Consider the following 14162-nt stretch of genomic DNA (forward strand, 5'->3'; position numbering starts at 1 on the left):
ACTCTGAAATGTCGTTCTTCCCTTCAGAGTCACCACGCCCCAAATCCAAATCCAAATCCTTCAACAGTTCAACCTCGATATGCAATGCAATATGCATTGCCGCCTTAGTTGACAGCTGGCACTCAGAAGTGAAGGTTGTGACCGGCCTTCCACTACAATCATGAACGGCGCTTCCAATCATTTGTTTGGTGGAATTGAAGGGCAAGTATGTAATATTAAGCTATTTATACAGATGCCACTTGGATAATGAATTGCAGAAATTTATGATTTTGTCATTTTCTTTGTGGAATTAGAAAGTAGTTCGCCGAACCCCATTGCAAAGTCTGAACTGTCTGATGCGAGTGCCGATAGTCGGATCAGCAAAGGCCATAAAGGCAAGCAAGAGCCGTCGTATGTGCGTTAAACATGTTTATATTTTTGTGCTCATTGCGTTTTTAATGTAAGCAATATTTTATTTTCTACAATATTAATTAACTTAGATGAGTTTACTGCTGATCATTTAACATCCTATGACTATGCCATCTACTAGCTTACTAGGTATGTCAAAACAGTCAAATGTCAATGTTACAGACTGCTGGTGCTACCGTGCTAGTGCCAACTGGAAGAAACTGGATATTAGACATATTAATGTGCCTGTTCAGAATCTGTCCCATGCCTATTAGGTAAGAAAATAGCTGCATATTTAGCAAGATCATGAAAATACCTTCAATATAAATTTCAATATAATTAGAATTTAGAGTCTGTCAGGCAGCACAATCAGGAATCATATCTGTACATAGCTTCAAGTGGGAAGCAAGGAGTAATAATAATCAACTGGATATTATCACTGGCACCAAATAAGGCATGGTTACATCTCCATAATTTGAATAAACAAGAAAGGGTCAATCAAGCTGTCTATGAAACATTGACAGCTGTCAAATTGTCAATCAAATGTCACAGTTGTCAATGAAACATCAGCAGTGTGCTGTTATGGTATTGAGCCATCAACATCCAAGTATTACATAGGCTGTAAAGACTGTACTGTCTGTACATACTACTTACTAAATATTTAAGAATGTACTAAAAACTTTCTGAATTAGAAGGAAGATAGTGAATATCTGGAGAATTAATCAATTCAATGGCAAAATAAAAATATTTATCCTAAATCCATCTTTGTATGCTTAAGCCCAATTACATTGCCAGTTAGGAAATTAGCATTTCTGTCAGGCAAGTAAACATCTTTTCTATTTGAGGTATCAAAAATTGCCTGCAGGAATTAAGCTTTTTAATATGGGTTCAATTGTCCATGGGCAGAATTGATTGGTCAAGTCTATGAGACCCATGCCCATTAGGTACTATATGGTATAGATTATAGATACATTAGTCTTCCAGTTTCTGCTTAACTAAGATTCTGAATGATCTAACAAGTTGACTGCTTTTTTAGTCAACTTGAATTCTCAATCAGGATAATAGTTTAATTATTATGCTGCCATTACCAACTTAGGATTGTCAGGTGCTCAGTTCTCATAGGCCAATGATTCATCTAAAATGTGTTCCTTTTTCTATTGTCAGGGAAACAATTTGTGAAGTGAAATTCCTATAAGTAATTTATTTCTTTACCAAAATTTGCAAAGTTATTTCATGTCATCACAGTTGGGATGCAAACAATGGAATATCCAATATTATAACATCCCATTGATTGTTAAAGTGCATTATTTATCCCTTTTGCTACAGAGTTAATATTTAAGTGAAAGAATCTTATTTAAATCTTATTTTTAAAATTCTAAACATTTATCTGTTTTTTTGTTTCTGGAATTTACAAAGAACCTATAACCAAATGAACAAAGTTTATAGGTAATGCAGTTGAATATATAGGCATTTAAATCTCGAGAAATGCATGAATTAATAGAATGAAAACGATTTTCTATTTGTCCTAATAGTTGTTACCACAATTAGCATTACATAATAAATCTCGTAACTGTAGTTAAATTCAAACCTATGGGCTACTGTAACTCTGAGCTCCCAATTGAGAACTGCCATTTCCTTGTCATTTTTCTTGCTTGCAATATCTCATTATTGGATTTTTCCTTTAATATCCTTTCTTGTACACTTTAGGCTTGTGTTGTATCTCTATTATTGTGATTTGCTTAAATTTGTCTTAGAATATCCAGCCTGCAATTGGTCTGTCAATTTATTCACAGATTAAATCTACTTTTCTTCATGAACTTGTACTTATTTCTTCATTTCATTGTAATGTTAGCTTATGCATCATCTCTTTTCTGGTGCTCTATTTCAATGCTTGTAGGACAAATAAATATGTGATGATGTATCAATTAATTTGTAAATTTATTTATAAATTAATTTTTTAGCATGTGATATAGGTATATATTTTATATTAAATTTATAAATTTTTAACATGTGAAAATTATCTACATAATTTTCATCAGTATGCATTTGTTCTCAGCCCCATAGATACAATAAATATTTGAATAGATAAGAATGCTATGTTTTTGGGGGATGCAACTTGTCTAACCAAGATAAGGCTTCTTATCAGCACTCCTGTTGTGAGGTGATATCTTATCAGCATGTGACATTCTTGTCATGGAATTGATAAGCCTGCATTGCTCGCTTATCTCACCACCGCCATTGAACTTGACGCTCTTGAGTAACTGCATACAGAGGCCGAGGCAGGCACTCCCCTAATATTTCTTATGTTGTTCCCATCTGGGACATATTTAATAATCTACTCTGGTCAAAATATTATTAATATATACGGTATATACATACCGTATAGGTATTATTATATGGACAGGCTCTTGCCTAGTACCTATTTATCATGTTGTTCACATCTAGCACATATTTGATAATCTACTCTGATTATTATATTATTAATATATATTATACAGGCTCTCACCTGATACTTCTTTTTTGTCCACATCTAGGACATTTTTACAACACTTCTCTTTAACTTCACTTCTTGTCTGTTTGTTTGTTTGTCTGTCTGCTACAAATCTTGTAAGCAAAATTTAATACTACACTTCTACTTATCCTATCAATCTGAAATTTTGCACACTTGTGTAAAGTTGGAGACAATGCATGAATCAAATGTAAAAATAAATGATTTTAAAAATGAAAAAAAAAATTTTTTCAATATTAAAAATATTGAAAAAATAATTTTGTCAGCTACAAATCTTATAACTGATATTTGACACACTTTTACCTGCCTAATTGATCTGAAATTTTGCACACTTGTGTGACGTCAGGGGCAATGCATGAATCAATTAACAGAATAAATAATTTTGAAAAAAATTTATATATTAAAAAAAATTTATATATTACAAAAAACTGAAAAATTAATTTTTTTAATATTCGAAAATTAGATGAGAAATTCATTGTACATCTGTAAGATTAGAGACACTGGATTCTTTGGAAGTGTTGTCTTTAAAAAGTAATTTTTAAATGTATATTATTAATAATCTACTCTGAAATGAATTCTTTGCCAGACTGATGAATGTGTCAAGACCTATTAAAATTAAACATAAGCAAATTCTACAATATTGCGAAATTAAGTTAATTTTAATACCTCTGTAGTTCTTAGACTTGACAATTTTCTTGGTTTACTGAGCTGAAATGTGTGAAATATTTTTTAATTTGTCAATAATACATATGTTATTCAATATAAATGTATATTTCTAAAGTTGTCCAACTAGACAAAGTTTCTTAACTTTTTGGCCATCTTTGTCATTCGTTTTTTAGACCGACTGTGTAGTAAGATTTATTTACCCATTGTCTGCAATTTTCGACAATCGAAAAGTGTCCCGGTGTTCCAATGATTTCTGGCCTGTACGTATAAGATAGAGCACCTAACTGACCATTTGCCGTTGCCGCCTTGATCAGTTTTTCGCCCGGCGGAAATACGATTGTAACATTGACTCTAACATCGTTCGCCACGGAAGTTGTAACAACTCTTAAGCACTCTTAAGCTTTTTCAAAATTACTTATTTTTATTTTGTCTTAAATATGTTTCAAAGCTGTGCTAGTTCTTTACTCAATAAAAAGATTCTCCACAGAGGCGGTACGCAGTCCACCATCATATTGATGGACAGCAGCGGCCGTTCGCTGGTCCAATATGTTGGTCCGTCCACAAACCATTACGTAAGTGTGGGTTGCTTCATCATCTGTAAGGTGATGAGCTTCATAGGTAAAATTCATAAGCATGCATGTGATAGTCATTCTGGGGTCGTACTATCAAAACTCGATCAAGTACATGTAGCAGCCTAAGTTCCAGAGGTGGGCAGTAGCGCGCTAAATGTAGCGGCCGCTACATTTTCAGTAGCGGTAGCGGCGCTACATTTAAGCAATTGTAGCTGTAGCGGTAGCGCCCGCCACATTTAGAGCATGTAGCGGTAGCGGCCCCTACATTTCAAAGTAGCGCTGCCCAGCTCTGCTAAGTTCACGTATATCGGCCGATTTCTCGTATGTGATTGGAGGGTTTAATTAACTCGAAAAGCTGTCTGTGATTGGCTGACGGAGTTACGAACTCCTAACTATTTTTTATAGTACTGCTCTTGGTTCATGGTTCCTATGTGGGGGTGAACAATACGCATGTGCTAAATGAAGTAGTGTATGAATATCGAATGATAATTCATGAACAACTACCAGCATTCAATATCAATCCAATTCAATTAGTCCATTCATTTTTTTCCAAGCTTAATTTTTGATGTGTCGGACAAGAAAAATCGTACATCATATACAGTATTTAATATCCTCGCAATTTGAAAATTTTTCTTAATCTTAAACAATTGATAGCATTTGAGTAATGGTTGAAGAATTTTTTTTTTAACAAAGTGGAGTGTTCCATAGGAACAGACGTTGGTTGAGAATAACCTTAACCACAAGATTTAATAAGAATGTGATCGTGAAAGACTTTGAGTAGGCAGAGAGAGAAACCATTCGTTTAATAAGCCGAGAGATTTTGTACATAAAGTGATAAAGTTAAGCTCATTAAAGCTATATTAGCGTGCAACACGATCAAGCCTGTACCGTTAAAACGGGCTGTGAAGCGCACTCGTAATGTTCATTATTTTGCTCTTGTTCTTATCTCAGTAGATAAGACTAAGTGGCTGCTGTGACGACACGCCTCACGAATTTCGTAGGAACGTGGATAGTTTGTACACTCCTCTCAAGACACGTTCTAGGTGCCTGGCTAGTTAGATATATATTTTCTTGAGGTCTTAAAGTAACCATGAGTGGCATGTCAAGTAACCCCGAGTGCTGAGTAACCCTGAGGGGGGGGGGGTTGCTGAGTTACCTTGTATGTGGATGTTGAGTAACCGTGTGTGCATGGGGGTGTTAAGTAACCCAGTTTGGGGAGCTGAGTATTCTGAGTAGGGTGTGACATCGAGTAACCCAGTGTGAAGGTGTCGAGTAACCCTGTATGTGGATGCCGAGTAACCCTGAGTTTCAAGTAACCCTGTGGGGTGTTGCAGGCCACGGGGATGGAGGAGTGCGCGCGTCGCCTCGCGGAGCTGGTGGATGTAGCGCTGAAGGAGGCCGGTCTTCCCCCCAACACGTCCCTCAAGGCGCTGGTCAGTTCCCTTGTAAATTAATTCATTTATTTATTTATTGAAGAACAGTGGTTACCCCGATGGCTCGAGGCAACGCTTAATTTAATTCACACGAATTCTGCATTAAAATAACGCTGTATTTTGATAAAAATAAACGTTGTTTGTCCTCAATAGTACGTAATTAGTGAATTGTTTTTTAATTTAAACCGGATATTGTCAAATAAACATAGTTGATTTATTTCAATGGATGTTCTTAATTGTTGACCATTCTTATGATAGCAGTTCACGAGTGAGGCCGTTAGGATGCGTATGTGGGAATCCTACAGACAAAATCCCTTCAATCTAATTTATTTTCAGCTGGTCCTTCAGTGCGCATAAGATTATTTATCGCGTCTAAAAACGTACAGAAATCATTCAAAAAAATGCTAGGCACTTTTTCTTAGCACAGGTTCTGAGATCGCGCGGGTTTAGCTTATTCGTTCACTGCAGGAATTATGAATGATTTCGGCTGTCATACATCCTATCGAAGAAGTTTGAGGTATAGAAGGTATTTCTTTACGAAAATCATCTGTACAGTGATGCATAAATTCTTTGCCGAACCCGCTCAAGTTATGTTACGTACCTACCTATTGATATTCAAAACAAAATGATGTACTAAACAACACGCAAACAAATACGTACTAAACAAACTATTGTACTATATGTGTGAAGAGCTGTTTAAATTGATTTGAAGTATAAAGGTGGCCCAGTGGTTACAGTTCAGAGTACCAAGATTAGAGCAGAGAGGCGCGGGTTCGATCCCAGCTCTGTGCGCCAGTTTCTGGTCAGAATCGGCAAGGAGGCCGGGCGGTTAAGCACAGCAGAATTTGAATCAGTGAGTTGCGAGTTCGAGACCGCAACAAGCTGTGAATGTTCTGCGATGTTAAGAATCGGCGACAGGCCTACGGCCTAATAAACGCTGAAACCGCTATTATTATTATTATTATAAAGGGATTAAAATGGTACATAAATATTCTCAGACTCACTCGATGCTTATTGTGTATAATGACGATAGAAACGAAAAAAAACTAATAATAGACGTTGTCCCTAGAAAACCACTTACATTTCCTCGTCGCCGACAGGGCTTGTGCCTCTCGGGCTGTGAGGACGAGGCTACCAACGCTGGTCCAGATACCGTGCATAAAGACAATAGAAACGAAATTAATAAACCAATAATATACGTTGTCCATAGAAAACCACGTCCATTTCCTCGTCCCGACAGGGCGTATAAAGACAATAGAAACGAAATAAATAAATTAATAATAGACGTTGTCAATAGAAAACCACTTACATTTCCTCGTCCCGACAGGGCTTGTGCCTCTCAGGCTGTGAGGACGAGGCCACCAACGCTGGTCTGGAGCAGGAGCTGCGTCGTCAGAGGCCGGACCTCGCCGAGCTCATCGTAGTGGCCTCAGACACGCTCGGCCCCATTGCCACGGCCTGCCCCCGCGGTACGCCACAGCCCTCTCCCCTGGGCCAATTTTCACCTCCCTGGGCCCATTTTCACCCCCTGTGCCCATTTGTACCTCTCTGGGCCCATTTGCACCCCCTGGGCCCATTTTCACCCCCTGGGCCCATTTTCACCCCCTGGGCCCATTTCACCCCTCTGGGCCCATATTCAGCCCCTTGGCCCATATTCACCCCCTTGGTCCATTTTCACCTCTGGGCCCATTTTTAGCCCCCTCGGCCCATTTCACCCTTTGTGCCCATTTAACCCCCCTGGACCCATTTTCACCCCCTGGGCCCATTTTCACCCCTTCAGTCTGTCTTTACCCCATCGGGCGCTCCTACTCATGCTTAGATTAATCGTAAGGCGAGATAATATCGTGAGCGCGGAGAGTAATACCTATAAAACCAAGAAAGATCTTTAATGATATGTTAAAAAATCGTGAATGATGATAATAGAATGAAGTCGTTCAAGGTCTTTACTCATAAGATATATTAACACGTTAAGTGCGGCAACGACCCACAGTGCTGGCAGCTGGCCTAAAAACGGCCAAGTCCGCTGATAAAAAGGCCTATAATTCAAAATATACTAGTAAATTTGTATGTTCAGGTGCAAAAATTATATTTTCCTTTTTTCGACATTTATAATTTAATGAGGCAGAACTGCCATCATAAATTTTTGTCGACAAATACAATTGAAAAAAACTAAATCGCGGAATTAATCCGGAAAAAAGATCCTGCCACCCACCCGTGGGTCGTCCCGCACTTAACGTGTTAAGATCATCACTGTGGAGAATAACCTGAAGTTGATAAAGAAGAGCGATATTAAGTACTTAATGAGTGAGTAGAACAGTGCATGAATTGTCTACATTTTGTTTTTAGCGTATCACGAAGTTGATGAAAATTCTGACCTCAGAGAACGATTTGGGAATTTACAAATAAACGCTTTTCGTTTAGAATTTAGACGTCACAATAGTTAACTAAAAATATGTCATTTTACAGTGGTGCGTGACTGAACACGCGTCAAATATTGTACAAAAGTATAGCGAATTGTAACAGTTTGTGATTGTAGAACCAGGATTTTTGTAAAGAATCACTCCAATGATAAGAAAATATAATATAATGATCGCAAATATATCGTATATCACACTAATAACTTCGAGGGATTGCGATTGCTACCGATATTAATGAAATGATCAATGATAATTATAAATTATCGTATTACTGTCTGGTTAAAATGTGATTGTGATTTGTCTCAGTACATGTTAATAAATGATTGGCTGAAGATTGTACCGTTGTATCTTGGTTGGCTTCTCTCACTACATGTTATGTTATACATGTTAGGTAATGATTGGCTGTAGATCTCATGTTGATTGTCTGTGGGCAGGAGGCGTGGTCGTCATATCAGGCACAGGCAGAGGGTGGAGGTGAGGGGAGGGCAGTAATGGGGGTGGAAGTGAGATTTGGACGGCTAGGTATTTATAATCCTTTGAATATTTCACTGTTACGGGAAATTTCTCTCCGGTTTAGCTTGTGTTTTTTATTCAATCCTGTGATTAAGAATTGAAATGACAATGGTTAATAGAAGTATCAGGAACAAATTAAAATATGTCTAAGAATTTGGTAATTTTTTTAAAATATCCAAGTAAATCGTAATTTCATAATGAATTTCGACGTAATTTTCATATTTCTGCTTATATGCTCATTAAAATACCATACCTAGGTCTAAAAATTTGGTAATTTTATGAAATAAACGCAAGTTAAATGAAATTTTATCAGAAATTTTGACGTAATTTTCATGGTGATATGCTTATGTGCGCAGCGTACTGGATCGCAGCGCGTGCGGTGAAGCTGCTCATCGACGAGGAGGACCACCTCGTGGATCCCCCACACCCCACCCACGCCCTCAGGACGCTCGTCCTGACCCACTTTAATATCGAGGACAGGTGGGACCTTAGTGCCTTGGCCGTGTGGCTTATGGGGGACCTTAGCGCCTTGGCGGTGTGGCTTATGGGGGACCTTAGCGCCTTGGCGGTGTGGCTTATGGGGGACCTTAGCGCCTTGGCGGTGTGGCTTATGGGGGACCTTAGTGCCTTGATGGTGTACCTTATGAGGGACCTTAGCGCCTTGACGGTGGGCCTTGCAAGGGACTTTAGCGCCTTGACGGTGTACCTTATGAGGGACCTTAACGCCTCGACGGTGGGCCTTACGAGGGACTTTAGCGCCTTGACGGTGTACCTCATGAGGGACCTTAATGCCTTGACGGTGGGCCTTGCGAGGGACTTTAGCGCCTTGACGGTGTACCTTATGAGGGACCTTAGCACCTTAGCTGTGGGCGGCCTTATGATGGACCTTAGCACCTTAGCGGTGGGCCTTATGAGGGACCTTAGCGGTGGTCCTTATGAGGGACCTTAGCGCCTTAACGGTGGGCCTTATGAGGGACCTTAGCACCTTAGCAGTGGGCCTTATGAGGGACCTTAGCGCCTTAGCGGTGGGCCTTATGAGGGACCTTAGCGCCTTAGCGGTGTGCCTTACGAGAGACTTAAGCGCCTTGGCGGGGTTCTTTACGGGCAACCTTCGCGCCTTGGCGTTGTGCCTTACGAGGGACCTTAGCGCCTTAGCGGTGTGCCATACGGGGGACCTTAGCGCCTTGGTGGTGGGCCTTATGAGGGACCTTAGCGCCTTGGTGGTGGGCCTTATGAGGGACCTTAGCGCCTTGGCAGTGTGCCTAACGGGGGACCTTAGCACCTTTGTGGTGAGCCCAACAGGGGGCCTTAGCGCTTTAGCTTCCATCGATACCACCCTCCTTGTGCCCCGCAGGTTCGGCATGCTGCATCACTGCTATCAGAACTTCTCCAAAAGCTTCTACGCTTCGTTGACGCGCGGAATTGCAGATCTGGCGACGAAGGGCGACGTCGTTTGTCAGCAGCTCATGTTCGACGGCGGCGAGGCACTTGGTCGCCATGTGGCCGCCCTCAGCAGGAATATTGACTCGGTAATGAATGACTGGTGGAGGGCTTGGGGAGAACTGTTGAAGGGTTGGTGAAGGACTGGTAGATGGTTGGTGGAGGACTGTTGAAGGGTTAGTGAAGGACTGGTAGATGGTTGGTGGAGGACTGTTGAAGGGTTGGTGAAGGACTGGTAGATGGTTGGTGGAGGACTGTTGAAGGGTTGGTGAAGGACTGGTAGATGGTTGGTGGAGGACTGTTGAAGGGTTGGTGAAGGACTGGTAGATGGTTGGTGGNCAGCTGTCTCTTATACACATCTAGATGTGTATAAGAGACAGGTCCATAAGTTACCCTTTCCCTCCTTGAGCAGAGTCTGTACGACCCTCCTGATGGTCTGTCCATAAGTTACCCTTTCCCTCCTTGATCAGAGTCTGTACGACCCTCCTGATGGTCTGTCCATTATCTGCGTGGGGTCTGTGTGGAAGTCATTCGAGTTGCTGCGCCCCGGCTTCGTGGCGGGACTGAGGCCGCGAAGCAAGCTGGACGTATCGGTGCCCCGCTGGTCGCTGCTCAGACTCAAGGTATTACCCAGTGAAAATTTACAGACGCGGCAGCTTCTGATTTGGATTACCAGAAGCTGGGGCGACTCTAAATTTGTTAGGGTACACATGCATCGTTTGGTCCCACCATGACGATTTACCAGAGGCCGTGCTTTCAAAAGAAAAATTCGAGTTTTTTAATCTGTTAGCCAATCACTGACTGCTTTTCAATCAAAGAACCACTAATCACAGAAGAGAAATGGCCGTTACGTGTACCTAAGTAAGTCTTGATAGTACGGCCCCTGAGGCGGTGTGTGTTGGAACTTTGGTCAGGTTTATTCGCCGTGCATACTTGATACCTTCAAGTCAGTAGAACTATTCTGGTTTAGATTATTTGAGAGAAACTCTGCTTAATAAGAATGGTGGTCAGTAGGTTTTGCGACCTCAATTTCCAGGATCAATATCCTGTTATACAAATACAGCAACTTCCCGTTACAAAGAAAAGCTGCCGTCTCTGAAATTGAAAATAAAATATTGGCTCCGAGAATGGCTTGGGGAGACAATTCTACTTTTTTGTGCTTGAAAGATGGTCGGAGATGATCATGGAAGTTGAGGGAGGAGTTGTTTTGAAAAGAAATTTCTTATACGTAATCAGACGTTAGGCCTTAATCTTATTCGTAACTGCCTCAGAGCAGAGGAAAACTATTATAGTTAATCCAGGTGTACGAATTATTCCTAATTAAATCAATAATTTTATGGGAGACTGTCATACTTGTAGGTAGCGTTTAAAATATAAATTATTTATTGAGAACGTACGGTAATTTGTGTTTGTAGATCACTTTATATTACCTTGGTACAACTTGGCTATCTACGAACTAACTGCAATGTTCTTGAATTATTTACTTGACTTGCATTGAATAGGCACAATTAACTTTTCGACGCAGCAATAGCGTTCTTATGTGAAAGGTTGGATTACCTATTAAATTTTTGTGTTATAAATGTAGACTTGGCTGTTAATTTTCAGACGAGCAGCGCGTTGGGGGCGGTTTACTTGGCGGCCAAGAAGGCGGACTGCGACATCCCGCGAGACTACGACAAAAACGCTGAAGTTATCTTCCGGTACAGCGACGCGAAGTGTCCTGACAAGGCAGTGTCTTCGTAGGACTCTCGAAGAAAGACTACTGCCTTTTCCTTTGCTCAATAAGTAGGATTCTTCCTAGGACTCCCCTCAAGACTATCGCCTTTTCCTTAGCTCAATAAATAGGAGTCTCCTCAAGACTATTGCCTTTTTCTTAGCTCAATAAATAGGACTCTTCGTAGGACTCTCCTCAAGACTATTGCCTTTTCCTTAGCTCAATAAATAGGACTCTTTATAGACCTTGACTTGAAACTTATGACATTTGGCATATCAATCTGCAGAACTCATAGAGCTTATTTCTTACGCCGAGGATCCCCTTGTATTTCAATACCACTAACGTGGTACCATGCATCACGGTATTGCCTGTATATGTAATGCATATCTGACATTGATAGCCTTCATGTTAAGTTTAGGATTTCCTGATCCATGACCACGCTGATGCGCCGCCTTCGTCGTCTCTCACACGTATTACTCATGAATTGATGTCACTTATTTGCTGAAATCGCAAGTTAACTAAAAATTTAAAAGCAAAGAATAGTCCACAAAAATTCATATCTTTATAGACAACGTTTCGGAGTCCTGCTCCATCGTCAGTTCGTAGAATCTAGAATTCGTATTACTCATGATTTGAGGCTGCTTTGACTTCCTTCGGACTAAAAGTCTTGGTTTAACAAAAGTCAACATTAATTCCAAATAAAAAGTATTATATTCGCGCTTAAGTTTACTAATTGTAAAAAATTCTAAATTTAGTTGTAATAGATTTTTTATGTTGTTATTCAGTTATTGTATCTGTAGCTTTTAGAGTTGGTGCCATAATTATCATTCCTGTGATTTTAAGATAAATTTTAAGTCATCAAAAACAAGGTACGAGGCTTGAATTGGGCTCCCCCCAACGTTAAGAAAACCTTTATTTAATCTTTGCTACAGTGCATAAATCGATATTTTGTGCCAAACGCTGTTTCATTCTTCCACTAATATTCAGAGTGCAACAGAAAATTATTTTTTAATTCACCGAATGGAAAAAGTTGAAAATAAGAAGCTGGAAGCTGATGCGTCCGAGCTGGTGAGCCTTTAAACTTCTTGTCGTAATTGACAGTCACGATCCTGCAAAGTGTCCGATCCTACATTCACAATCCTGCAGTAACCGATCCTACATTCACAATCCTGCAGTGACCGATCCGACATTCACAATCCTGCAGTGACCGTTCCTACAGTCACAATCCTGCAGTGTCCGATCCTACATTCACAATCCTGCAGTGACCGATCCTACAGTCACAATCCTGCAGTGACCGATCCTACAGTCACGATCTTGCAGTGACCGATCCTACAGTCACAATCCTGCAGTGTCCGAAATTCCCTCGTCTGAACCTACTTTGGTAACGGCCGAAAATGGCCAGATCCTTTGGCCGTTGCGCTCCGGTTAAATGGCTCTATGGCTTCTTAAAGGGTTACTTCAAAGCTGCGGGGAATATACAAATGATGTGATTTGTGAGGGGAAAGTTAAACTATATATGCCTTTTTGTCTTCATTAAGCCCATAGAAAATATTTTATCTGAGACAATTTGTGTAAAACGCGCGTCTTACTCGTTCATAATTACTCGAAATGTAGATCCGAAAATCATGCGATAAATAATGACGCTCTTGCACCTCGCTGATATATTGTTATTGTATTAAATATATAATTAGGCCTTTACACGTATCGAACCGTGAGGATACAATATCTTTGTCCAATAGGTTCCAAATTCATTTGTGGAGAAGTCAAACCCCTACTGTTTTTTGATCGTTTCTGTTGGGCCTCCGTAATACAATTACAGTTTGCCTGGTTGAGCCTCAACTGTCATAAATATTTTCTGCAATCGTTTTCGCCAATTTTTTCAGTCCTTTGTCACACAATGTTTTCCCTGGTATAATTCATGCCTAAATTTTCAAGAATATTATTTGCATGAAGGTTCCTGTATCAACAATTGTTTTGACACTCGATCGATTTCCATCCCACTGATCGCTTCAGAAACCCCAAGGGGAGTTGATTGTCGACTGATTGCATCTTGCCAATCAGCAGTTGTGGGGCCAGGGATCCGGTCTCGCCAACCTCGGGAAGCTTCAGGGCAAAAACGAAGTTGCAAGACGTACGGCTAAAATCATTTTTTTTGAGACAGTTGTGCTCCGTACTAAAAAAAATTATAAATAAAATTTACATTTAGCATGTAAATATGCGCACATTCCAATTTTTCCTGTTTTATTTTTCAAGAAATATCGAATCTTACAAATCTTGTCCGATTTCATTCGGTGCAAATTGTGGTAGATGCTTTGCCTACCACCGTGCTTAATGTTCTATCAAATTCATATCATTTACCTCTAATTTATATGGTGATTTTGTCACAGCTCGATCGGAAGCTTGAATTGAGTTCGATAACACTGCAACATAAGGTTTTCAGTATGTAAAACTCTGCATGCCTATAGAATTTATTGTGTCATGCCACAAACTTGGTACGGGGTGGGACACTTG

At 40.2% G+C, this 14162-nt stretch overlaps 1 protein-coding gene across 1 annotated transcript; it reads left to right on the top strand.

Moving 5' to 3' along the window:
• LOC108667008 (N-acetyl-D-glucosamine kinase) lies at positions 1-11888 on the top strand. The gene is made up of 9 exons (XM_018153986.2): positions 1-201; positions 4050-4134; positions 5469-5567; positions 6895-7036; positions 8419-8445; positions 8854-8977; positions 9852-10026; positions 10408-10560; positions 11543-11888. The coding sequence occupies exons 1-9, from the start codon at positions 161-163 to the stop codon at positions 11678-11680; spliced, it is 984 nt and encodes a 327-aa protein (XP_018009475.1). The 5' UTR covers positions 1-160; the 3' UTR covers positions 11681-11888.
• Positions 11889-14162: the final 2274 nt, after the last annotated feature.

Source organism: Hyalella azteca, unplaced genomic scaffold (assembly GCF_000764305.2).
Source record: "Hyalella azteca isolate HAZT.00-mixed unplaced genomic scaffold, Hazt_2.0.2 contig7095, whole genome shotgun sequence".
NCBI lineage: Eukaryota > Metazoa > Arthropoda > Malacostraca > Amphipoda > Hyalellidae > Hyalella > Hyalella azteca.

Bases quoted from the DNA above. Each gene is read 5' to 3' on its own strand.
- LOC108667008 (XM_018153986.2), top strand. From the start codon at position 161: ATGAACGGCGCTTCCAATCATTTGTTTGGTGGAATTGAAGG. The intron at 8,978-9,851 runs GTGGGACCTTAG...TGTGCCCCGCAG, and splicing joins CACTTTAATATCGAGGACAG to GTTCGGCATGCTGCATCACT. The intron at 10,561-11,542 runs GTATTACCCAGT...GTTAATTTTCAG, and splicing joins GGTCGCTGCTCAGACTCAAG to ACGAGCAGCGCGTTGGGGGC.